Below are 26,505 nucleotides of genomic sequence, written 5' to 3'. Positions count from 1 at the left end.
TGACGTCATTCAGAGCTATGACCTTCTTTATCACCTGCATCCTCTCACATAATGAGATCTGTAGCTTATCCCAGCGCTTAAACTGGAGTTGAACTTTGTTCAGTAGTGGGTCAATGTTATCAGAAATCATGTTCTCTAGACCAGGATTTAAAGTGATTCCCAGGTAGCTCAAGGTTTTAAGGAACCGTTGAAACCTCCAGCTGAGGAAGTCATTTCTCAGACCATGTTTTGACAGGTGCATTACTTCAGATTTGGTCCAGTTTACATTATAGCCCGATATCTCTGAAAATACATGTATTAAGTCCGGTAAAGGCTGGAGAGTTGGGTGGTCTGACGTTAATAGTAATATGTCGTCTGCATAAAGCAGTAGTTTATTCTCCCTACCTCCCATAGTAACCCCTTTGATTGACTGATGCAGCCTAATGGCTTCGGCTACTGGTTCTAATGCTACAATAAATAGGAGAGGTGACAGACAGTCACTCTGTTTCGTGCCTCGTCCTACAGAAAATGGACATGATCGTAGTCCGTTAGTGACGACTGGATTTGGGGTCGTTGTACAGAAGTTAGTAATATTCTGAAAGCCCTGTCCAAATCCTAATGTATTTATAGTATAATGCAGGTAGTCCCAGCCCACCCTATCAAAGGCTTTCTCTGCGTCTAGGGATAAGGCTGCTACTGAAGTGTCCAACTCTGTAGCCTTCCAGATGACATGCAAAAGATTATCAGATCTTATCGTCTAAGATTATCAGATGAAGTTCTGCCTTCCACAAATCCCACCTGGTCTGGATTTAGGATTTTCTTAATGATATTATTCACCCTCATAGACAGAAGTTTTGGAAACAATTTTCCATCACAATTTATCAAAGAAATTGGATGGTAGCGCCCACACTCATGGGGATCCTTTCCCTGTTTGACGATTAGGGGGATTACTGCATCACTCATAGGTGGGAGTTCAACTGTGTGGGATCCTTTCCCTGGTTGACGATTAGGGGGATTACTGCATCACTCATAGGTGGGAGTTCAGCTGTGTGGGATCCTTTCCCTGGTTGACGATTAGGGGGATTACTGCATCACTCATAGGTGGGAGTTCAGCTGTGTGGGATCCTTTCCCTGGTTGACGATTAGGGGGATTACTGCATCACTCATAGGTGGGAGTTCAGCTGTGTCAATCGATGTGTTGAGTGTTTTCAATATTTCTGGGCTAAGCTGCTCTGCAAACCTTTTATAGAAATGACTGGGTATCCCATCTAACCCCAGAGTTTTCCCACTCTCACAACTGCAGACCGACCACGTGTAACCACTCAAGCCAGGACCTCCAGATCCACTTCTCTTATACATTCGGTCAATTCCTCCAAAGTAATCGGGTGGTCGAGCCACTTCCTGTCTTCCTCTGTTAGTTTAGGAAGGTTTGAAATTCTGAAAGAATGCCTCTGCTTTCTGCATATCTAAAGGACTGTCTGAAGTAGAAAGTTCCTGATAAAAGTCTCTAAATATATTGTTTATTTCTTTACGATTGGTAATCAAGCTTGGCTGTCTTATTTCAGATTCCACCGACTTGCCGATCTGTTTCTCTAGATTTCAATTGACTGCAGTTTTCCTGCCTTTTCACCAGATTCCTACCATCTCTGCTTCAGCCTGGGAATATTCAGCTTTTTTTTACTGAATAAAGCATTCAGCTCGTATTTGGTTTTCATCAGGGTCATCAGGCTGGTGTTCCTTCTCTGTCTCCGTGTCCTCCTCCTCCTCTGTCTCTGTCTCTTCCTCCTCCTCTGTCTCCGTCTCCTCCTCCTCTGTCTCTGTCTCCTCCTCCTCCTCTGTCTCCGTGTCCTCCTCTGTCTCCGTCTCCTCCTCCTCCTCTGTCTCCGTCTCCTCCTCCTCCTCTGTCTCCGTGTCCTCCTCTGTCTCCGTCTCCTCCTCCTCCTCTGTCTCCGTGTCCTCCTCTGTCTCCGTCTCCTCCTCCTCCTCTGTCTCCGTGTCCTCCTCCTCCTCTGTCTCCGTCTCCGTCCTCCTCCTCCTCTGCCTCCGTCTCCTCCTCCTCTGTCTCCGTGTCCCCCTCCGTCTCCGTCCTCCTCCTCTGTCTCCTCCTCTGTCTCCTCCTCCTCTGTCTCCGTCTCCTCCTCTGTCTCCTCCTCCTCCTCTGTCTCCTCCTCCTCTGTCTCCGTCTCCTCCTCTGTCTCTGTCTCCTCCTCCTCCTCTGTCTCCGTCTCCGTCCTCCTCCTCCTCTGTCTCCGCCTCCTCCTCCTCCTCTGTCTCCGTCTCCTCCTCTGTCTCCTCCTCTGTCTCCGTCTCCTCCTCCTCCTCTGTCTCCGTCTCCTCCTCTGTCTCTGTCTCCTCCTCCTTCTCTGTCTCTGTCTCCTCCTCCTCTGTCTCCGTCCTCCTCCTCCTCTGTCTCCGTCTCCTCCTCCTCCTCCTCTGTCTCCTCCTCCTCCTCTGTCTCCGTGTCCGTCTCCGTCCTCCTCCTCCTCTGTCTCTGTCCTCCTCTGTCTCCTCCTCCTCCTTTGTCTCCGTCTCCTCCTCTGTCTCTGTCTTCTCCTCCTCCTCTGTCTTCTCCTCCTCCTCTGTCTCCGTCTCCTCCTCTGTCTCCTCCTCCTCCTCTGTCTCCGTCTCCTCCTGCTCTGTCTCCTGCTCTGTCTCTGTCTCCTCCTCCCCTCTGTCTCCTGCTCCTGCTCTGTCTCTGTCTCCTCCTCCCCCTCTGTCTCCTCCTCCCCCTCTGTCTCTTCCTCCTGCTCTTTCTCCTCCTCCTGCTCCTACTCTGTCTCTGTCTCCTCCTCCTGCTCTGCCTCCGTCTCCTCCTCTGTCTCCGTCCTCCTCTGTCTCCTCCTCCTCCTTTGTCTCCGTCTCCTCCTCTGTCTCCGTCTCCTCCTCCTCCTCTGTCTTCTCCTCCTCCTCTGTCTCCGTCTCCTCCTCTGTCTCCTCCTCCTCCTCTGTCTCCGTCTCCTCCTGTCTCCTTCTCTGTCTCCGTCTCCTCCTCCTGCTCTTTCTCCTCCTCCTGCTCCTACTCTGTCTCTGTCTCCTCCTCCTGCTCTGTCTCCTCCTCCTGCTCTGCCTCCGTCTCCTGCTCTGTCTCTGTCTCCTCCTCCCCCTCTGTCTCCTCCTCCCCCTCTGTCTCCGTCTCCTGCTCTGTCTCTGTCTCCTCCTCCCCCTCTGTCTCCTCCTCCCCCTGTCTCCGTCTCCTGCTCTGTCTCTGTCTCCTCCTCCCCTCTGTCTCCTCCTCCCGCTCTGTCTCCGCCTCCTGCTCTGTCTCCTCCTCCCCCTCTGTCTCCGTCTCTTCCTCCTGCTCTGTCTCCTCCTCCTGCTCTGCCTCCGTCTCCTGCTCTGTCTCCGTCTCCTCCTCCTACTCTGTCTCTGTCTCCGTCTCCTCCTCCGTCTCTGTCTCCTCCTCCTGCTCTGTCTCCTCCTCCTCCTCTGTATCCATCTCCTCCTCTTACTCTGTGTCCGTCTCCTCCTCCTCCTCTGTCTCCGTCTCCTCCTCCACTGTCTCCGTCTCCTCCTCCTCCTCTGTCTCCGTCTCCTCCTCCTCTGTCTCCGTCTCCTCCTCTGTTTCCGTCTCCTCCTCTGTCTCCGTCTCCTCCTCTGTCTCCGTCTCCTCCTCTGTCTCCGTCTCCTCCTCCTGCTCCTCCTGCTCGGTCTCCTCCTCCTGCTCGGTCTCCTCCTCCTGCTCGGTCTCCTCCTCCTGCTCTGTCTCCTCCTCCTACTCTGTCTCCTCCTCCTGCTCTGTCTCCTCCTCCTGCTCTGTCTCCGTCTCCGTCTCCTCCTACTCTGTCTCTGTCTCCTCCTCCTGCTCTGTCTCCGTCTCCTCCTCCTGCTCTGTCTCCGTCTCCTACTCTGTCTCTGTCTCCTCCTCCTACTCTGTCTCTGTCTCCTCCCACTCTGTCTCCGTCTCCTCCTCCTGCTCTGTCTCCTCCTCCTGCTCTGTCTCCTCCTCCTGCTCTGTCTCCTCCTCCTGCTCTGTCTCCGTCTCCTCCTCCTCCTCTGTCTCCTCCTCCCCCTCTGTCTCCGTCTCCTCCTCCTCCTCTGTATCCGTCTCCTCCTCCTCTGTATCGGTCTCCTCCTCCTACTCTGTGTCCGTCTCCTCCTCCTCCTGTATCCGTCTCCTCCTCCTCCTGTGTCCGTCTCCTCCTCCTACTCTGTGTCCGTCTCCGTCTCCTACTCTGTCTCTGTCTCCTCCTCCTCTGTATCCGTCTCCTCCTCCTCTGTATCCGTCTCCTCCTCCTACTCTGTGTCCGTCTCCTCCTCCTCTGTCTCCGTCTCCTCCTCCTACTCTGTCTCTGTCTCCTCCTCCTCTGTATCCGTCTCCTCCTCCTACTCTGTGTCCGTCTCCTCCTCCTACTCTGTCCGTCTCCTCCTCCTCTGTCTCCGTCTCCTACTCTGTCTCTGTCTCCGTCTCCTCCTCCTCTGTATCCGTCTCCTCCTCCTCTGTCTCCGTCTCCTACTCTGTCTCTGTCTCTTCCTCCTCCTCTGTGTCCGTCTCCTCCTCCTACTCTGTGTCCGTCTCCTCCTCCTCTGTCTCCGTCTCCTACTCTGTCTCTGTCTCCTCCTCCTCCTCTGTCTCCTCCTGCTTCTCTGTCTACGTCTCCTCCTCCTGCTCTGTCTCCTCCTCCTGCTCTGTCTCCTCCTCCTGCTCTGTCTCCGTCTCCTCCTCTGTCTCTGTCTCCTCTTCCCCCTCTGTCTCGTCTCCTCCTCCTACTCTGTCTCTGTCTCCTCCTCCTGCTCTGTCTCCTCCTCCTGCTCTGCCTCCGTCTCCTGCTCTGTCTCCGTCTCCTCCTCCTACTCTGTCTCCGTCTCCTCCTCCGTCTCTGTCTCCTCCTCCTGCTCTGTCTCCTCCTCCTCCTCTGTATCCATCTCCTCCTCCTACTCTGTGTCCGTCTCCTCCTCCTCCTCTGTCTCCGTCTCCTCCTCCTCTGTCTCCGTCTCCTCTTCTGTTTCCATCTCCTCCTCTGTCTCCGTCTCCTCCTCTGTCTCCGTCTCCTCCTCTGTCTCCGTCTCCTCCTCCTGCTCTGTCTCCTCCTCCTGCTCTGTCTCCTCCTCCTGCTCTGTCTCCTCCTCCTGCTCTGTCTCTGTCTCCTCCTCCTCCTCTGTCTCCTCCTCCTCCTCTGTCTCCGTCTCCTCCTCTTTCTCCTCCTCCTCCTCTGTCTCCTCCTCCTTCTCTGTCTCCGTCTCCTCTTCCTGCTCTGTCTCCTCCTCCTGCTCTGTCTCCTCCTCCTGCTCTGTCTCCTCCTCCTCCTCTGTCTCCGTCTCCTCCTCCTACTCTGTCTCTGTCTCCTCCTCCTGCTCTGTCTCCTCCTTCTGCTCTGTCTTCTCCTCCTGCTCTGTCTCCGTCTCCTCCTCCTGCTCTGTCTCTGTCTCCTCCTCCTACTCTGTCTCCTCCTCCTGCTCTGTCTCCTGCTCCGTCTCCTCCTCCCCCTCTGTCTCCGTCTCCTCCTCCTACTCTGTCTCCGTCTCCTCTGTATCCGTCTCCTCCTCCTCTGTGTCCGTCTCCTCCTCCTCTGTGTCCGTCTCCTCCTCCTCCTCTGTGTCCGTCTCCTCCTCCTACTCTGTGTCCGTCTCCTCCTCCTACTCTGTGTCCGTCTCCTCCTCCTCTGTCTCCGTCTCCTCCTCCTACTCTGTCTCCTCCTCCTCCTCCTCTGTATCCGTCTCCTCCTCCTACTCTGTGTCTGTCTCCTCCTCCTCTGTCTCCGTCTCCTCCTCCTACTCTGTCTCTGTCTCCTCCTCCTCTGTATCCGTCTCCTCCTCCTCTGTATCCGTCTCCTCCTCCTACTCTGTGTCCGTCTCCTCCTCCTCTGTCTCCGTATCCGTCCTCCTCCTCTGTCTCCGTCTCCTCCTCTGTCTCCGTCTCTGTCCTCCTCCTCCTCTGTCTCTGTCTCCGTCTCCTACTCTGTCTCCGTCTCCTCCTCCTGCTCTGTCTCCTCCTCCTGCTCTGTCTCCTCCTCCTCCTCTGTCTCCGTCTCCTCCTCCTCTGTCTCCGTCTCCTCCTCCTCCTCTGTCTCCGTCTCCTCCTCCTCTGTCTCCGTCTCCTCCTCTGTTTCCGTCTCCTCCTCTGTCTCCGTCTCCTCCTCTGTCTCCGTCTCCTCCTCTGTCTCCGTCTCCTCCTCCTGCTCTGTCTCCTCCTCCTGCTCTGTCTCCTCCTCCTGCTCTGTCTCCTCCTCCTGCTCTGTCTCCGTCTCCTCCTCCTCCTCTGTCTCCGTCTCCTCCTCCTCTGTCTCCGTCTCCTCCTCTGTTTCCGTCTCCTCCTCTGTCTCCGTCCCCTCCTCTGTCTCCTCATCCTACTCTGTCTCCTCCTCCTGCTCTGTCTCCTCCTCCTGCTCTGTCTCCGTCTCCTCCTCCTGCTCTGTCTCCGTCTCCTCCTCCTGCTCTGTCTCCGTCTCCTCCTCCTGCTCTGTCTCCGTCTCCTCCTCCTTCTCTGTCTCTGTCTCCTCCTCCTCTGTCTCTGTCTCCTCCTCCCGCTCTGTCTCCGTCTCCTCCTCTTACTCTGTCTCTGTCTCCTCCTCCTGCTCTGTCTCCTCCTCCTGCTCTGTCTCCGTCTCCTCCTCCTCCTCTGTCTCCTCATCGGTCTCCTCCTCCTCCTCTGTATCCGTCTCCTCCTCCTACTCTGTGTCCGTCTCCTCCTCCTACTCTGTGTCCGTCTCCTCCTCCTACTCTGTGTCCGTCTCCTCCTCCGTCTCCTCTGTCTCCGTCTCCTTCTCCTCCGTCTCCTCCTCCTCTGTCTCCGTCTTCTCCTCCTCCTCTGTCTCCGTCTCCTCCTCCTCTGTCTCCTCCTCCTCCTCCTCTGTCTCCTCCTCTGTCTCCGTCTCCATCCTCCTCCTCTGTCTCCTCCTCCTCCTCTGTATCCGTCTCCTCCTCCTCTGTCTCCGTCTCCTACTCTGTCTCTGTCTCTTCCTCCTCCTCTGTCTCCGTCTCCTCCTCCTCCTCTGTCTCCGTCTCCATCCTCCTCCTCTGTCTCCTCCTCCTCCTCCTCTGTCTCCGTGTCCTCCTCCTCCTCTGTCTCCGTCTTCTACAATGTCTCCGTGTCCTCCTCCGTCTCCGTCCTCCTCCTCCTCTGTCTCCTCCTCCTCCTCTGTCTCCGTCTCCTCCTCTTTCTCCTCCTCCTCCTCTGTCTCCTCCTCCTTCTCTGTCTCCGTCTCCTCTTCCTGCTCTGTCTCTTCCTCCTGCTCTGTCTCCTCCTCCTGCTCTGTCTCCTCTTCCTGCTCTGTCTCCTCCTCCTCCTCTGTCTCCGTCTCCTCCTCCTACTCTGTCTCTGTCTCCTCCTCCTGCTCTGTCTCCTCCTTCTGCTCTGTCTTCTCCTCCTGCTCTGTCTCCGTCTCCTCCTCCTGCTCTGTCTCCTCCTCCTGCTCTGTCTCTGTCTCCTCCTCCTACTCTGTCTCCTCCTCCTGCTCTGTCTCCTGCTCCGTCTCCTCCTCCCCCTCTGTCTCCGTCTCCTCCTCCTACTCTGTCTCCGTCTCCTCTGTATCCGTCTCCTCCTACTCTGTCTCCGTCTCCTCCTCCTCTGTGTCCGTCTCCTCCTCCTCCTCTGTGTCCGTCTCCTCCTCCTACTCTGTGTCCGTCTCCTCCTCCTACTCTGTGTCCGTCTCCTCCTCCTCTGTCTCCGTCTCCTCCTCCTACTCTGTCTCCTCCTCCTCCTCCTCTGTATCCGTCTCCTCCTCCTCTGTATCCGTCTCCTCCTCCTACTCTGTGTCTGTCTCCTCCTCCTCTGTCTCCGTCTCCTACTCTGTCTCTGTCTCCTCCTCCTCTGTCTCTGTCTCCTCCTCTTCTGTATCCGTCTCCTCCTCCTCTGTATCCGTCTCCTCCTCCTACTCTGTGTCCGTCTCCTCCTCCTCTGTATCCGTCTCCTCCTCCTACTCTGTGTCCGTCTCCTCCTCCTCTGTCTCCGTATCCGTCCTCCTCCTCTGTCTCCGTCTCCTCCTCCTCCTCTGTCTCCGTCTCCGTCCTCCTCCTCCTCTGTCTCCGTATCCTACTCTGTCTCCGTCTCCTCCTCCTTCACTGTCTCCATCTCCTCCTCCTCTGTGTCCGTCTCCTCCTCCTCCTCTGTCTCCGTCTCCTCCTCCTCCTCTGTCTCCTCCTCCTCTGTCTCCGTCTCCTCCTCCTCCTCTGTCTCCTCCTCCTCCTACTCTGTCTCCTCCTCCTCCTCTGTGTCCGTCTCCTCCTCCTCCTCTGTCTCCGTCTCCTCCTCCGTCTCCTCTGTCTCCGTCTCCTCCTCCTCCTCCTCCGTCTCCTCCTCCTCTGTCTCCATCTCCTCCTCCTCCTCTGTCTCCGTCTCCTCCTCTGTCTCCGTCTCCTCCTCCTCTGTCTCCTCCTCCTCTGTCTCCTCCTCCTCCTCCTCAGTCTCCTCCTCCTCCTCCTCTGTATCCGTCTCCTCCTCGCCCTCTGTCTCCGTCTCCTCCTCCTCCTCCTCTGTCTCCGTCTCCTCCTCCTACTCTGTCTCCGTCTCCTCCTCCTCCCCCTCTGTCTTCGTCTCCTCCTCTGTATCCGTCTCCTCCTCGCCCTCTGTCTCCGTCTCCTCCTCCTCCTCCTCTGTCTCCGTCTCCTCCTCCTCCTCTGTCTCCGTCTCCTCCTCCTCCCCCTCTGTCTTCGTCTCCTCCTCTGTCTCCGTCTCCTCCTCCTCTGTCTCCGTCTCCTCCTCCTCCTCTGTCTCCATCTCCTCCTCCTCCCCCTCTGTATCCGTCTCCTCCTCCTCCCCCTCTGTATCCGTCTCCTCCTCCTCCTCTGTCTCCTCCTCCTCCATCCACGACCATTGAGTTGTCTCTCTGTATGTAGACAGTGTGGTCAGCAGTTGGTACGTAGAGAGGGATGTCGGCAGGGTCTGCAGTTGTGTGTCTTGTGTACAGGATACTGTGCTGCTCTGCTGCACGCCAGGTTTTAGACTAAACAATGGCTTTCCTTCTGGCTCCGTTGGGGAGATGACGACCCCCGCCTCTTACCCACACCCCACCCTGCCTGCCCCATGGAGCCGGAGGGAGAGCCATTGTTTAGTCTAAAGCCTGGCCAGTAGCAGAGTGTGTGTCCCCCACCCCTCACTAGTTCTACTGGCTGTCACTGAACAGACCGCCCTCTGCCAGACAGTCCTGTGGTCTATATATAGACTGCTCTCTACCAGACAGTCCTGTGGTCTATATACAGACTGCCCTCTGCCAGACAGTCCTGTGGTCTATATATAGACTGCTCTCTACCAGACAGTCCTGTGGTCTATATACAGACTGCTCTATACCAGACAGTCCTGTGGTCTATATACAGACTGCTCTATACCAGACAGTCCTGTGGTCTGGAAGAGAACAGTCTATATATAGACCACAGGACTGTCTGGTAGAGGGCAGTCTGTGTATAGACCACAGGACTCTCTGGTAGAGGGCAGTCTATATATAGACCACAGGACTGTCTGGTAGAGAGCAGTCTATATATAGACTACAGGACTGTCTGGTAGAGGGCAGTCTATATATAGACTACAGGACTGTCTGGTAGAGGGCAGTCTATATATAGACTACAGGACTGTCTGGTAGAGAGCAGTCTGTATATTCTCAAAAGGACTGTCTGGTAGAGGGCAGTCTGTATATAGACCACAGGACTGTCTGGTAGAGGGCAGTCTGTATATAGACCACAGGACTGTCTGGTAGAGAGCAGTCTGTATATAGATCACAGGACTGTCTGGTAGAGAGCAGTCTGTATATAGACCACAGGACTGTCTGGTAGAGGGCAGTCTATATATAGACCACAGGACTGTCTGGTCTAGAGGGCAGTCTATATATAAACCACAGGACTGTCTGGTAGAGAGCAGTCTATATATAGACCACAGGACTGTCTGGTAGAGGGCAGTCTGTATATAGACCACAGGACTGTCTGGTAGAGAGCAGTCTATATATAGACCACAGGACTGTCTGGCAGAGGGCAGTCTGTATATTTCAAATGTCATATTATGTTTATATACAGGGTTGTAATGTTGTGCAAATAGTTAAAGTACACAAGATAAAATAAATAAGCATAAATATGGGTTGTATTTACAATGGTGTTTGTTCTTCACTGGTTGCCCTTTTCTCGTGGCAACAGGTCACAAATCTGGCTGCTGTGATGGCACACTGTGGAATTTCACCCAGAAGATATGGGAGTTTATGGGAGGGGAATTAATGCCTTCCTGCCTGCCATCAGCAATGGGAGTTTTTCAAAATTGGATTTGTTTTCGAATTCTTTGTGGATCTGTGTAATCTGAGGGAAATATGTCTCTCTAATATGGTCATACATTGGGCAGGAGGTTAGGAAGTGCAGCTCAGTTTCCACCTCATTTTGTGGGCAGTGAGCACATAGCCTGTCTTCTCTTGAGAGCCATGTCTGCCTACGGCGGCCTTTCTCAATAGCAAGGCTATGCTATAGGTGGGGGGGGCTCTCTTGCTGGGAGATGGGGTCTCACAACCATAAAGGGCAAGGGGCTCTATGACTGATTCAAGTATTTTTAGCCAAATCCTAATTGGGATGTCAAATGTTGTGTTCCTTTTGATGGCATAGAATGCCCTTCTTGCCTTGTCTCTCAGATCGTTCACAGCTCTGTTGAAGTTACCTGTGGCGCTGATGTTTAGGCCAAGGTATGTATAGTTTTTTGTGTGCTCTAGGGCAACAGTGTCTAGATGGAATTTGTATTTGTGGTCCTGGCGACTGGACCTTTTTTGGAACACAATTGTTTTGGTCTTACTGAGATTTACTGTCAGGGCCCAGGTCTGGCAGAATCTGTGCAGAACATCTAGGTGCTGCTGTAGGCCCTCCTTGGTTGGGGACAGAAGCACCAGATCATCAGTAGACATTTGACTTCAGATTCTAGTAGGGTGAGACCGGGTGCTGCATACTGTTCTAGTGCCCTCGCCAATTCATTGATATCTATGTTGAAGAGGGTTGGGCTCAAGCTGCTTCCCTGTCTCGCCCCACGGCCCTGTGTCTCGCCCCTCGGCCCTGTGTCTCGCCCCACGGCCCTGTGTCTCGCCCCACGGCCCTGTGTCTCGCCCCTCGGCCCTGTGTCTCGCCCCACGGCCCCGTGTCTCACCCCACGGCCCCGTGTCTCGCCCCACGGCCCCGTGTCTCGCCCCTCGGCCTTGTGTCTCGCCCCCACGGCCCCGTGTCTCGCCCCACGGCCCGTGTCTCGCCCCACGGCCCCGTGTCTCGCCCCTCGGCCCTGTGTCTCGACCCCACGGCCCTGTGTCTCGCCCCTCGGCCCTGTGTCTCGCCCTCGGCCCTGTGTCTCGCCCCTCGGCCCTGTGTCTCGCCCCACGGCCCCGTGTCTCGCCCCACGGCCCCGTGTGTCGCCCCACGGCCCCGTGTCTCGCCCCACGGCCCCGTGTCTCGCCCCACGGCCCCGTGTCTCGCCCCACGGCCCCGTGTCTCACCCCTCGGCCCCGTGTCTCACCCCTCGGCCCCGTGTCTCACCCCTCGGCCCCGTGTCTCACCCCTCGGCCCCGTGTCTCACCCCTCGGCCCCGTGTCTCACCCCTCGGCCCCGTGTCTCACCCCTCGGCCCCGTGTCTCACCCCTCGGCCCCGTGTCTCACCCCTCGGCCCCGTGTCTCACCCCTCGGCCCCGTGTCTCACCCCACGGCCATGTGTCTCACCTATGTTTTACCCCCAACACCACTTTCCATCAACTTGTATAGCAGATCCTCACGCCAAATTGAGTCAAAGGCTTTTTTTAAATCAACAAAGCATGAGAAGACTTTGCCTTTGTTTTGGTTTGTTTGTCAATTAAGTGAATACGTGGTCTGTCGTACGGTAATTTGGTAAAAAGCCAATTTGATATTGGCTCAGTACATTGTTTTCATTGAGGAAATGTACGAGTCTGCTGTTAATGATAATGCAGAGGATTTTCCCAAGGTTACTGTTGACGCATATCCCATGGTAGTTATTGGGGTCAAATTTGTCTCCACTTTTGTGGATTGGGGTGATCAGTCCTTGGTTCCAAATATTGGGGAAGATGCCAGAGCTGAGGATGATGTTAAAGAGTTTAAGGATAGCCAATTGGAATTTGTGGTCTGTATATTTTATAATTTCATTCATCAACACCACAGGCCTTTTTGAGTTGTAAAGTTTGTATTTTGTCCTGTAGTTCATTCAATGTAATTTGGGTGGGTTCTGGCAGACTTTAATAGTTATACGACCAAAAAGATTGGAGAAGTGGTTTCACCCATACATCTGCACTTTGGAAAGATAACTCTTCGTGTTGTGTGCTTTCCAATTTTCCCAGAAGTGGTTAGTCTATGGATTCTTCATTTCTCTCTCTCCCCCTCCCCCATCTTTCTCCCCCCCGTCTTTCTCTCTCCCCCTCCCCTGTCTTTCTCTCTCTCCCCCTCCCCTGTCTCTCTCCCCTCCCCTGTCTTTTCTCTCTCCCCCTCCCCTGTCTCTCTCCCCCTCCCCCTGTCTCTCCCCCCTCCCCCTGTCTCTCTCCCCCTCCCCCTCTCTCTCCCCCTCCCCCTCTCTCTCTCTCAGGGACCCATGATGAAATTCTGTTACCGTAATTCCGCTACTAGTTTTAAATCCCATTCACTTACTGTAGTTCAATAACCAAAAGAGATGTTTTTCAAGTGCAAGGTCCCATGTCATAGCTGACACCCCCATTCTTTCTGCAGACAATGTTGAATCTTAATTTGGAGCAGACATTTAAGAGTTTATGGAAAACATGGTCGCATAGAATCCTGAGGGAGATTTGACCCTAATTCCATGACCTAAATTTGCATCTGCACAGTTCTTCCATTAAATTATTTTTTTGTACATTTTTTTAAAGTATTTTTTTTTTTTTTTAGAGTTGAATGGTTTGTTAAACTTTGAAATCAATGGTTTTTGTTTGGCATACAAGTGAAAAAAACTGAGTAAAGCGTAGCCTAGTGGTTAGAGTGTAGAGGAGGTAGGTAGCCTAGTGGTTAGAGTGTAGAGGAGGCAGGTAGCCTAGTGGTTAGTGTAGAGGAGGCAGGTAGCCTAGTGGTTAGAGTGTAGAGGAGGTAGGTAGCCTAGTGGTTAGAGTGTAGAGGAGGTAGGTAGCCTAGTGGTTAGAGTGTAGAGGAGGCAGGTAGCCTAGTGGTTAGAGTGTAGAGGAGGTAGGAGGCCTAGTGGTTAGAGTGTAGAGGAGGTAGGTAGCCTAGTGGTTAGAGTGTAGAGGAGACAGGTAGCCTAGTGGTTAGAGTGTAGAGGAGGCAGGTAGCCTAGTGGTTAGAGTGTAGAGGAGGCAGGTAGCCTAGTGGTTAGAGTGTAGAGGCGGCAGGTAGCCTAGTGGTTAGAGTGTAGAGGAGGTAGGTAGCCTAGTGGTTAGAGTGTAGAGGAGGTAGGTAGCCTAGTGGTTAGAGTGTGGAGGAGACAGGTAGCCTAGTGGTTAGAGTGTAGAGGAGACAGGTAGCCTAGTGGTTAGAGTGTAGAGGAGGTAGGTAGCCTAGTGGTTAGAGTGTAGAGGAGGTAGGTAGCCTAGTGGTTAGAGTGTAGAGGAGGCTGGTAGCCTAGTGGTTAGAGTGTAGAGGAGGTAGGTAGCCTAGTGGTTAGAGTGGAGGGCTGGCAGGTAACCTAGTGGTTAGAGTGTAGAGGTGGCAGGTAGCCTAGTGGTTAGAGTGTAGGGGAGACAGGTAGCCTAGTGGTTAGAGTGTAGGGGAGGTAGGTAGTCTCGTGGTTAGAGTGTAGAGGAGACAGGTAGCCTCGTGGTTAGAGTGTAGGGGAGACAGGTAGCCTAGTGGTTAGAGTGTAGGGGAGACAGGTAGCCTCGTGGTTAGAGTGTAGGGGAGACAGGTAGCCTCGTGGTTAGAGTGTAGGGGAGACAGGTAGCCTAGTGGTTAGAGTGTAGGGGAGACAGGTAGCCTAGTGGTTAGAGTGTAGGGGAGACAGGTAGCCTAGTGGTTAGAGTGTAGGGGAGACAGGTAGCCTCGTGGTTAGAGTGTAGGGGAGACAGGTAGCCTAGTGGTTAAAGTGTAGGGGAGACAGGTAGCCTCGTGGTTAGAGTGTAGGGGAGACAGGTAGCCTAGTGGTTAAAGTGTAGGGGAGACAGGTAGCCTCGTGGTTAGAGTGTAGGGGAGACAGGTAGCCTAGTGGTTAAAGTGTAGGGGAGACAGGTAGCCTCGTGGTTAGAGTGTAGGGGAGACAGGTAGCCTCGTGGTTAGAGTGTAGGGGAGACAGGTAGCCTCGTGGTTAGAGTGTAGGGGAGACAGGTAGCCTCGTGGTTAGAGTGTAGGGAGGCAGGTAGCCTAGTGGTTAAAGTGTAGGGGAGACAGGTAGCCTCGTGGTTAGAGTGTAGGGGAGACAGGTAGCCTCGTGGTTAGAGTGTAGGGGAGACAGGTAGCCTCGTGGTTAGAGTGTAGGGGAGACAGGTAGCCTCGTGGTTAGAGTGTAGGGGAGGCAGGTAGCCTAGTGGTTAAAGTGTAGGGGAGACAGGTAGCCTAGTGGTTAGAGTGTAGGGGAGACAGGTAGCCTAGTGGTTAAAGTGTAGGGGAGACAGGTAGCCTAGTGGTTAGAGTGTAGGGAGGCAGGTAGCCTAGTGGTTAAAGTGTAGGGGAGACAGGTAGCCTAGTGGTTAAAGTGTAGGGGAGACAGGTAGCCTAGTGGTTAGAGTGTAGGGGAGACAGGTAGCCTAGTGGTTAAAGTGTAGGGGAGGCAGGTAGCCTAGTGGTTAAAGTGTAGGGGAGACAGGTAGCCTAGTGGTTAGAGTGTAGGGGAGACAGGTAGCCTAGTGGTTAGAGTGTAGGGGAGACAGGTAGCCTAGTGGTTAGAGTGTAGGGGAGACAGGTAGCCTAGTGGTTAGAGTGTAGGGGAGACAGGTAGCCTAGTGGTTAAAGTGTAGGGGAGACAGGTAGCCTAGTGGTTAGAGTGTAGGGGAGACAGGTAGCCTAGTGGTTAAAGTGTAGGGGAGACAGGTAGCCTCGTGGTTAGAGTGTAGGGGAGACAGGTAGCCTAGTGGTTAGAGTGTAGGGGAGACAGGTAGCCTAGTGGTTAGAGTGTAGGGGAGACAGGTAGCCTAGTGGTTAGAGTGTAGGGGAGACAGGTAGCCTAGTGGTTATTTTATACATTTTGTCTGATATCTAACAAGATAATATGGCAGCTAGCTACTGACCTGAACATGATGAACAGCATATTATATATTTCCATTGTCTTCTTCAGCTTGATTCAGCTTTTCACTTCACAATGTCCAATACAATACAATGTCATGGTGCTTTTGTTCAATCCGGATTAACTAACACAATGAACACAGTATGTGCTTTGACAAGTTTCAAGAGAGGACATGATGAAACAGACTATTGTCTCAGAGTTACAAAGAGGTCTTAAAACACTCATTTTTCTTTGTCAGTATAATTAGATTTAAAACATGAAGGTTGTCATTGTTTCTGTTTGAGGAAATGGAGAATGAAGTTAGTTTTTTTCATTTTTCACATTCTGCCTTACTCTAGTGCTCTACTGGTTGTGTCGCGTCCCAAATCACACCCTATTCCCGAAGTAAAGCCCTATGGGCCTTGGTAAAAAGTAGTGCACTACCCCTATGGGCCCTTGGTCAAAAGTAGTGCACTACCCCTATGGGCCCTTGGTCAAAAGTAGTGCACTACCCCTATGGGCCCTTGGTCAAAAGTAGTGCACTACATAGGAAATAGGGTGGCATTTGAGACGTTGATAAGTGTATGATGGTGCAGTAGTGTTTTGCAACTCTTTGGTGTGATTCATGTGTAACTTGTGAAATGTTGGCTGGCTGACTGGCTGGCTGACTGGCTGACTGGCTGGCTGGCTGGCTGGCTGGCTGGCTGGCTGGCTGACTGGTTGGCTGGCTGACTGGTTGGCTGACTGGCTGGCTGACTGGCTGACTGGCTGGTTGGCTGGCTGACTGGTTGGCTGACTGACTGGCTGACTGGCTGGCTGACTGGCTGGTTGGCTGGCTGACTGGCTGGCTGACTGGCTGGCTGACTGGCTGACTGGCTGGCTGGTTGGCTGGCTGGTTGACTGGCTGGTTGGCTGGCTGACTGGCTGGCTGGTTGGCTGGCTGACTGGCTGGCTGACTGGCTGGTTGGCTGGCTGACTGGCTGGCTGACTGGCTGGCTGGCTGGCTGGTTGGCTGGCTGGCTGGCTGGTTGGCTGGCTGACTGGCTGGTTGGCTGGCTGGTTGGCTGACTGGCTGGTTGCTTGGCTGGCTGACTGGCTGGCTGGTTGGCTGACTGACTGGCTGGTTGGCTGACTGGCTGGCTGGTTGACTGACTGGCTGGCTGGCTGGCTGACTGGCTGGTTGGCTGACTGACTGGCTGGTTGGCTGACTGGTTGGCTGACTGGCTGACTGGCTGGCTGGCTGGCTGGTTGACTGGCTGACTGACTGACTGGCTGGTTGGCTGACTGACTGGCTGGTTGGCTTGCTGACTAAGCTGTGAACAGAGCTGTGTTCACTGGGCCAAATGTCACTAGATCTCTGTAGACTGGCTGGCTGACTGACTGGCTGACTGGCTGACTGGTTGGCTGACTGACTGGCTGGTTGGCTGACTGACTGGCTGGTTGGCTTGCTGACTAAGCTGTGAACAGAGCTGTGTTCACTGGGCCAAATGTCACTAGATCTCTGTAGACTGGCTGGCTGACTGACTGGCTGACTGGTTGGCTGACTGACTGGCTGGTTGGCTTGCTGACTAAGCTGTGAACAGAGCTGTGTTCACTGGGCCAAATGTCACTAGATCTCTGCAGACTGGCTTTTAGCCAGCAGAAATGGAAACTGTTTGATTTCAGCTGCTAGCTTCTCAGTCTGGTTCGTGGAAAGAACTAGTAGCCCCGGACAGGTGTATCTGCTACTTAATGAGCTTTCACTGGAGCAAATGTCAAGGAGGTGGATATGTTGGAGTCAGTTGGTAGCCTGCCTCTGAGCTGGTAGCCTGCCACTGAGTTGGTAGCCTGCCTCTGAGCTGGTAGCCTGCCTCTGAGCTGGTAGCCTGCCTCTGAGCTGGTAGCCTGCCTCTGAGCTGGTAGCCTGCCTCTGAGCTGGTAGCCTGCCTCTGAGCTGGTAGCCTGCCTCTGAGCTGGTAGCCCGCCTCTGAGCTGGTAGCCCGCCTCTGAGCTGGTAGCCCGCCTCTGAGCTGGTAGCCCGCCTCTGAGCTGGTAGCCCGCCAGACTGACTCCACCAGTTGGTAGCCTGCTGGTGGAGGGCTCAGCCTGCCGGTGGAGGAGTCAGTCTGCCATAATTAGCAAATAAATTCATTAAAAATCCTACAATGTGATTTTCTGGATTTCTTTTTCTCATTTTGTCTGTCATAGTTGAAGTGTACCTATGATGAAAATTACAGGCCTCTCTCATCTTTTTAAGTGGGAGAACTTGCACAATTGGTGGCTGACTAAATACTTTTTTGCCCCACTGTACATATTACCTCAATTACCTCGACTAACTGGTGCCTGCGCATATTGACCGGTACACCCTGTATATAGCCTCCACATTGACTCTGTACCGGTACACCCTGTATATAGCCTCCACATTGACTCTGTACCGGTACACCCTGTATATAGCCTCCACATTGACTCTGTACTGGTACCCCCTGTATATAACCTCCACATTGACTCTGTACCGGTACCCCCTGTATATAGTCTCCACATTGACTCTGTACCGGTACCCCCTGTATATAGTCTCCACATTGACTCTGTACCGGTACCCCCCTGTATATAGTCTCCACATTGACTCTGTACTGGTACACCCTGTAAAAAGTCTCCACATTGACTCTGTACTGGTACACCCTGTATATAGCCTCCACATTGACTCTGTACCTGTACCCGCTGTATATAGCCTCCACATTGACTCTGTACCGGTACCCGCTGTATATAGCCTCCACATTGACTCTGTACCTGTACCCCCTGTATATAGTCTCCACATTGACTCTGTACCGGTACCCCCTGTATATAGCCTCCACATTGACTCTGTACCGGTACCCCCTGTATATAGCCTCCACATTGACTCTGTACCGGTACCCCCTGTATATAGCCTCCACATTGACTCTGTACCGGTACCCCCTGTATATAGCCTCCACATTGACTCTGTACCGGTACCCCCTGTATATAGCCTCAATACTGTTATTTTATCGTTGATGGCTGCTGCTGTGACCTGTATCATAATAATATAATAATCACTGAGATGCTGAGATAACAGAGAGATGTCTGATGCTGCTGTGACCTGTATCATAATAATATAATAATCACTGAGATGCTGAGATAACAGAGAGATGCCTGATGCTGCTGTGACCTGTATCATAATAATATAATAATCACTGAGATGCTGAGATAACAGAGAGATGCCTGATGCTGCTGTGTCCATCCGTTAACTTTTCTGTCTCAGATGATTTTCACAAACTTTTCTATATCTCCCCCTTCCCCTCTATCCCACTATTTCCTGTCCCTCCCTCCCTCCCTCCCTCCCTCGCTCCCTCCCTTTCTCCCTTTCTCGCTCTCTCCCCCCTCTCTCATCCTCCCTTTCCCCCTCTCTCCCTCTTTCTCTCTGTCCCTAGGTGCACAGAGTGAGGAGCGTGAGTGTGCGTTCAACGACCAGCAGCAGCAGTATGAGGAGCAGCGTGTGGGAGCCGGGGGAGCAGGAGGAGGAGGAAGAGACTGGCCTATGACCAGAGAGAATACTACAATACGCTGCAGTAGGGGCTCTCGATGCTATGGATTGTGGGAGAAGACTAGAGACGGAGAGATACACCTGGTCAAACAGGGTACGTCTACACACATAGACGGACCTGGTGTTCATGTACAACTGTTTCTCCTTCTGTCCTGATCTCGTTCGCTCTCTCTCTCTCTTTCTCTCTGTTTTTCTCTTTCTCTCTCTGTTTTTCTCTCTCTCGCTCTCTCTCTCTGTTTCTCTCTCTCTCTCTCTCTCTCTGTTTCTCTCTCTGTCTCTCTCTGTTTCTCTCTCTGTCTCTCTGTTTCTCTCTCTGTCTCTCTGTTTCTCTCTCTGTCTCTCTCTGTTTCTCTCTCTGTCTCTCTCTGTTTCTCTCTGTGTCTCTCTCTGTTTCTCTCTCTCTCTGTTTCTCTCTCTCTGTTTCTCTCTGTTTCTCTCTCTCTGTTTCTCTCTCTCTCCCTTTGTTTCTCTCATTCTCTCACACACACATAATATTTTGGTGTATTTTACCCCCTTTTTCTCCCCAATTTCGATCTTGTCTCATCGCTGCAACTCCCCAACGGGCTTGGGAGAGGCGAAGGTCAAGTCATGCGTCCTCCAAAACATGACCCACCAAACCGCTCTTCTTAACACCCGCCAGCTTAACCTGGAAGCCAGCCGCACCAATGTGTCAAAGGAAACACTGTTCAACTGACGCCCGAGGTCAGCCTGCAGGCACCCGGCCCGCCACAAGGAGTCGCTAGAGCGCCATGAGCCAACTAAAGCCCTCCCGGCCAAACCATGCCCTAACCCAGACGACACTGGGCCAATTGTACCCCACCCTATGTGACTCCTGATCACGGCCGGTTGTGACACAGCCTTTGATCAAACCTGGGTCTGTAGTGACGCCTCTAGCTCTGCGATGCAGTGCCTTAGACCACTGCACCACTCGGCAGGCCCACTCACAAAACTTAAAATAATATAGAGATTTTAAATGTTAGATTATTGGCTATGTACAGTGTACGGTTGTATTTACAATAGTGATACACCGATATGACATTTTTGAACGATACCGATATCCAATATTTTCCATGCCAAAAAATCCGATACCTACGTTATACAGGTATGTACCTCATCGACCTACGTTATACAGGTATGTACCTCATCTACCTACGTTATACAGGTATGTACCTCATCTACCTACGTTATACAGGTATGTACCTCATCTACCTACGTTATACAGGTATGTACCTCATCTACCTACGTTATACAGGTATGTACCTCATCTACCTACGTTATGTAGGTCATCTACCTACGTTATACAGGTATGTACCTCATCTACCTACGTTATACAGGTATGTACCTCATCTACCTACGTTATACAGGTATGTACCTCATCTACCTACGGTATACAGGTATGTACCTCATCTACCTACGTTATACAGGTATGTACCTCATCTACCTACGTTATACAGGTATGTACCTCATCTACCTACGTTATACAGGTATGTACCTCATCTACCTACGTTATGTAGGTCATCTACCTACGTTATACAGGTATGTACCTAATCTACCTACGTTATACAGGTATGTACCTCATCTACCTACGTTATGTAGGTCATCTACCTACGTTATACAGGTATGTAGGTCATCTACCTACGTTATACAGGTATGTACCTCATCTACCTACGTTATGTAGGTCATCTACCTACGTTATGTAGGTCATCTACCTACGTTATACAGGTATGTAGGTCATCTACCTACGTTATACAGGTATGTACCTCATCTACCTACGTTATACAGGTATGTAGGTCATCTACCTACGTTATACAGGTATGTACCTCATCTACCTACGTTATACAGGTATGTAGGTCATCTACCTACGTTATACAGGTATGTAGGTCATCTACCTACGTTATACAGGTATGTAGGTCATCTACCTACGTTATACAGGTATGTACCTCATCTACCTACGTTATACAGGTATGTAGGTCATCTACCTACGTTATGTAGGTCATCTACCTACGTTATACAGGTATGTACCTCATCTACCTACGTTATGTAGGTCATCTACCTATGTTATACAGGTATGTACCTAATCTACCTACGTTATACAGGTATGTACCTCATCTACCTACGTTATACAGGTATGTACCTCATCTACCTACGTTATGTAGGTCATTAACCTACGTTATACAGGTATGTAGGTCATCTACCTACGTTATACAGGTATGTAGGTCATCTACCTACGTTATACAGGTATGTACCTCATCTACCTACGTTATACAGGTATGTACCTCATCTACCTACGTTATACAGGTATGTACCTCATCTACCTACGTTATACAGGTATGTACCTCATCTACCTACGTTATGTAGGTCATCTACCTACGTTATACAGGTATGTACCTAATCTACCTACGTTATACAGGTATGTACCTCATCTACCTACGTTATACAGGTATGTACCTCATCTACCTACGTTATGTAGGTCATTAACCTACGTTATACAGGTATGTAGGTCATCTACCTACGTTATACAGGTATGTAGGTCATCTACCTACGTTATACAGGTATGTAGGTCATCTACCTACGTTATACAGGTATGTAGGTCATCTACCTACGTTATACAGGTATGTACCTCATCTACCTACTTTATACAGGTATGTAGGTCATCTACCTACGTTATACAGGTATGTACCTCATCTACCTACGTTATACAGGTATGTAGGTCAACTACCTACGTTATGTAGGTCATCTACCTACGTTATACAGGTATGTAGGTCATCTACCTACGTTATACAGGTATGTAAGTCATCTACCTACGTTATACAGGTATGTAGGTCATCTACCTACGTTATACAGGTATATAGGTCATCTACCTACCTTATACAGGTATGTACCTCATCTACCTACGTTATACAGGTATGTACCTCATCTACCTACCTTATACAGGTATGTACCTCATCTGCCTACCTTATACATGTATGTACCTCATCTACCTACGTTATATAGATATGTACCTCATCTACCTACCTTATACAGGTATGTACCTCATCTACCTACCTTATACAGGTATGTACCTCATCTACCTACCTTATACAGGTATGTACCTCATCTACCTACCTTATACAGGTATGTACCTCATCTACCTACCTTATACAGGTATGTACCTCATCTACCTACCTTATACAGGTATGTAAGTCATCTACCTACGTTATACAGGTATATAGGTCATCTACCTACCTTATACAGGTATGTACCTCATCTACCTACCTTATACAGGTATGTACCTCATCTACCTACGTTATACAGGTATGTACCTCATCTACCTACCTTATACAGGTATGTACCTCATCTACCTACCTTATACAGGTATGTACCTCATCTACCTACCTTATACAGGTATGTACCTCATCTACCTACCTTATACAGGTATGCACGTCAGCTTTAACATCGGTTAAGCACATCTGTGTTAAACTACACATCGGGCCGATGCCTTTGTTGGTATTTTTAGTTAATATCAGCCGATTCCGATATGCTTACTGCTATATCGTGCATCCCTAATTTACGATGTTGTTTGTTCTTCACTGGTTGGCCTTTTCTCACGGCAACGGGTCACACGTCTTGCTGCTGTGATGTCACACTGTGGTAATTCACCGTATACATATGGGAGTTGATCAATGTTTGATTTGTTTTCAAATTCTTTGGGTATCTGTGTAATCTGAGGGAAATATGTGTCTCCAATATGGTCATACATTTGGCAGGAGGTTAGGAAGTGCAGCTCAGTTTCCACCTCATTTTTTGGGCAGTGTGCACATAGCCTGTCTTCTCTTGAGAGCCATGTCTGCCTACGGCGACCTTTCTCAATAGCAAGGCTATGCTCACTGAGTCTGTACATAGTCAAAGCTTTCCTTAAGTTTGGGTCAGTCACAGTGGTCAGGTATTCTGCCGCTGTGTACTCTCTGTTTAAGGCCAAATAGCATTCTAGTTTGATCTGTTTTTTTGGGTTAATTCTTTTCAATGTGTCAAGTAATTATCTTTTTGTTTTCTCATGATTTGGTTGGGTCTAACTGTGCTGCTGTCCTGGGGCTCTGTAGGGTGTGTTTGTGTTTGTGAACAGAGCCCCAGGACCAGCTTGTTTAGGGGACTCTTCTCCAGGTTCATCTTTCTTTAGGTGATGGATTTGTGGTGGGGCTCGGCAGTGGGTTAGGTTTCAGATTCTCTCTCTCATCCTGTCCACACCAGTCTCCTCATCCTTTCTCTCTCTCCTCTCCCAGGATGCTGGACTCACATCGGGGACCAGCAGGAGTGCCATGACGACCGTTGCGTGGTTACCACCACTCCGTCTCAGATCCAGAACGGGACGTATAGGTTCTGCTGCTGCAGCACCAACATGTGTAACGTCAACTTCACCGAGGACTTCCCCCCGCCCAGCCCCACCTCTGCACAGCTATGTAAGTACGATGACCCCTGACCCCACCCACAACACAGCGACACAACAGTGGGAGTGTCGTTAGTAGTATAACTTCAGAGAGAAGTGGTCGTCAGTACGTTTCTAGCTGCAGGTCACGCAGAGGATCTTCTAAACTAGTCCATAGTCTCTGAGGTTTTAGTCTGCTTTTAGTCTGCTTTTAGTCTGCTTTTAGTCTGGCTTTAGTCTGGTTTTAGTCTGGTTTTAGTCTGGTATTAGTCTGCTTTTAGTCTGGTATTAGTCTGGCTTTAGTCTGGTTTTTGGCTTGGCCCAGCCACATGGTCAGGAGGTTACCAAGGTTACCGTTAGGGCTGCACCAAATCAAATGTTATTGGTCACATACACATGTTTAGCAGGTGTTATTATTGTTATTAAGAGTGTAGTGAAATGCTTCTAGTTCCATCAGTGCAGTAATATCTAACAAGTAATCTAACAATTCCACAACTACCTAATACACACAAATCTAAAGGGGTGAATGAGAATATATAAATATATACACCTTAGGCAAATACATTTAAACTCAGTTCTTCACCATTCCTGACATTTAATCCTAATAAAAATGCCTTGTCAAGATCAGTTAGGATCACCACTTTATTTTAAGAATGTGAAATGTCAGAATAATAGTAGAGAGAATGATTTATTTCAGCTTTTATTTCTTTCATCACATTCCCAGTGGGTCAGAAGTTTACATACACTCAATTAGTATTTGGTAGCATTGCCTTTAAATTGTTTAACTTGGGTCAAACATTTCAGGTAGCCTTCCACAAGCTTCCCACAATAATTTGGGTGAATTTTGGCCCATTCCTCCTGACAGAGCTGGTGTAACTGAGTCAGGTTTGTAGGCCTCCTTGCTCGCACAATCTTTTTCAGTTCTGCCCACAAATCTTCTATAGGATTGAGGTCAGGGCTTTGTGATGGCCACTCCAATACCTTGACTTTGTTGTCCTTAAGCCATTTTGCAACAACATTGGAAATATGCTTGGGGTCATTGTCCATTTGGAAGACCCATTTGCGACCAAGCTTTAACTTCCTGACTGATGTCTTGAGATGTTGCTTCAATATATCCACATAATTTTCCTCCCTCATGATGCCATCTATTTTGTGAAGTATACCAGTCCCTCCTGCAGCAAAGCACCCCCACAACATGATGCTGCCACCCCCGTGCTTCACGGTTGGGATGGTGTCCTTCGGCTTGCAAGCCTCCCCCTTTTTCCTCCAAACATAACAATGGTCATTATGGCCGAACAGTTCTATTTTTGTTTCATCAGATCAGAGGACATTTCTCCAAAAAGTACGATCTTTGTCCCCATGTGCAGTTGCAAACCGTAGTCTGGCTTTTTTATGGCGGTTTTGGAGCAGTGGCTTCTTCCTTGCTGAGCAGCCTTTCAGGTTATGTGGATATAGGACTCGTTTTACTGTGGATATAGCTACTTTGTACCTGTTTCCTCCAGCATCTTCACAGGGTCCTTTGCTGTTGTTCTGGGATTGATTTGTGTTCATCTCTAGGAGACAGAACGCGTCTCCTTCCTGAGCGGTATGACGGCTGCGTGGTCCCATGGTGTTTATACTTGTGGACTATTGTTTGTACAGATGAACGTGGTACCTTCAGGCTACTGTTTTTTTCTGGGGTCGTGGCTGATTTCTTTTGATTTTCCCATGATGTCAAGCAAAGAGGCACTGAGTTTGAAGGTAGGCCTTGAATACATCCACAGGTACACCTCCAATTGACTCAAATTATGTCAATTTGCGTATCAGAAGCTTCTAAAGCCATGACATCATTTTCTGGAATTTTCCCAGCTGTTTAAAGGCACAGTCAACTTGGTGTATGTAAACTTCTGACCCACTGGAATTGTGATACAGTGAAATAAGTGAAATAATCTGTTTGTAAACAATTGATGGAAAAATGACTTGTGTCATGTACAAAGTAGAGGTCCTAACCGACTTGCTTTAACAAGAAATGTGTGGAGTGGTTGAAAGACGAGTTTTAAATGACTCCAACCTAAGTGCATGTAAACTTCCGACTTCAACTGTATCTGCTAGTAGACTGTAGTAGTGAGTTATATCTGTTGGTAGACAGTAGTAGTGAGTTATATCTGTTAGTAGACAGTAGTAGTGCGTTATATCCGTTAGTAGACAGTAGTAGTGAGTTATATCTGTTAGTAGACAGTAGTGGTGAGTTATATCTGTGGGTAGACAGTAGTAGTGAGTTATATCTGTTAGTAGACAGTAGTAGTGAGTTATATCTGTTAGTAGACAGTAGTAGTGAGTTATATCTGTTAGTAGACAGTAGTAGTGAGTTATATCTGTTAGTAGACAGTAGTGGTGAGTTATATCTGTTGGTAGACAGTAGTAGTGAGTTATATCTGTTAGTAGACTGTAGTAGTGAGTTATATCTGTTGGTAGACAGTAGTAGTGAGTTATATCTGTTGGTAGACAGTAGTAGTGAGTTATATCTGTTAGTAGACAGTAGTAGTGAGTTATATCTGTTAGTAGACAGTAGTAGTGAGTTATATCTGTTAGTAGACAGTAGTGGTGAGTTATATCTGTTGGTAGACAGCAGAAGTGAGTTATATCTGTTAGTAGACAGTAGTAGTGAGTTATATCTGTTAGTAGACAGTAGTAGTGAGTTATATCTGTTAGTAGACAGTAGTGGTGAGTTATATCTGTTGGTAGACAGTAGTGGTGAGTTATATCTGTTGGTAGACAGTAGTAGTGAGTTATATCTGTTGGTAGACAGTAGTAGTGAGTTATATCTGTTGGTAGACAGTAGTAGTGAGTTATATCTGTTAGTAGACAGTAGTAGTGAGTTATATCTGTTAGTAGACAGTAGTAGTGAGTTATATCTGTTAGTAGACAGTAGTAGTGAGTTATATCTGTTAGTAGACAGTAGTAGTGAGTTATATCTGTTGGTAGACAGTAGTAGTGAGTTATATCTGTTAGTAGACAGTAGTAGTGAGTTATATCTGTTAGTAGACAGTAGTAGTGAGTTATATCTGTTAGTAGACAGTAGTAGTGAGTTATATCTGTTAGTAGACAGTAGTAGTGAGTTATATCTGTTGGTAGACAGTAGTGGTGAGTTATATCTGTTGGTAGACAGCAGAAGTGAGTTATATCTGTTGGTATTTTATTTTAACTTTATTGAACTAGGCAAGTTAGTTAAGAACAAATTCTTATTGTCAATGACGGCCTAGGAGTAGACAGTAGTAGTGAGTCTGTGTGTATGATGTCACAGTGAGTTGTATCTCATTGTAACGCTTGTCTTCGTCCTCCTCTGATGAGAAGTAAGAAATGTCAGACCAATGCGCAGCGTTGTAAGTGTCCATATTGTATTTAATACGAATACCGAACACTTGAACAAAAACAATAAAATGACAAAAACGAACAGTCCTGAACGGTGCAGCAAAACACAGAACAGAAAAGAATCACCCACAACTCAAAGGTGAAACCAGGCTGCCTAAGTATGGTTCTCAATCAGAGACAACCAGGCTGCCTAAGTAT

General features: G+C 50.0%; 1 protein-coding gene across 1 annotated transcript in view; it reads left to right on the top strand.

Annotated features, from left to right (window-relative positions):
* LOC112236680 (bone morphogenetic protein receptor type-2-like) overlaps window positions 1–26,505 on the top strand; it is a 79,415-nt gene that overhangs the window by 14,049 nt on the left and 38,861 nt on the right. Inside the window, exons 2-3 of the mRNA XM_042320064.1 lie at window positions 18,442–18,648; window positions 22,814–22,990. Coding sequence (XP_042175998.1) covers window positions 18,442–18,648; window positions 22,814–22,990 — 384 coding nt within the window. The remainder of the gene's footprint in view (window positions 1–18,441; window positions 18,649–22,813; window positions 22,991–26,505) is intronic.

The sequence above is a fragment of the Oncorhynchus tshawytscha genome, linkage group LG03 (genome assembly GCF_018296145.1).
Source record: "Oncorhynchus tshawytscha isolate Ot180627B linkage group LG03, Otsh_v2.0, whole genome shotgun sequence".
In the NCBI taxonomy this organism is placed as follows: domain Eukaryota; kingdom Metazoa; phylum Chordata; class Actinopteri; order Salmoniformes; family Salmonidae; genus Oncorhynchus; species Oncorhynchus tshawytscha.
This window is presented reverse-complemented; position numbering and strand designations above follow the sequence as displayed.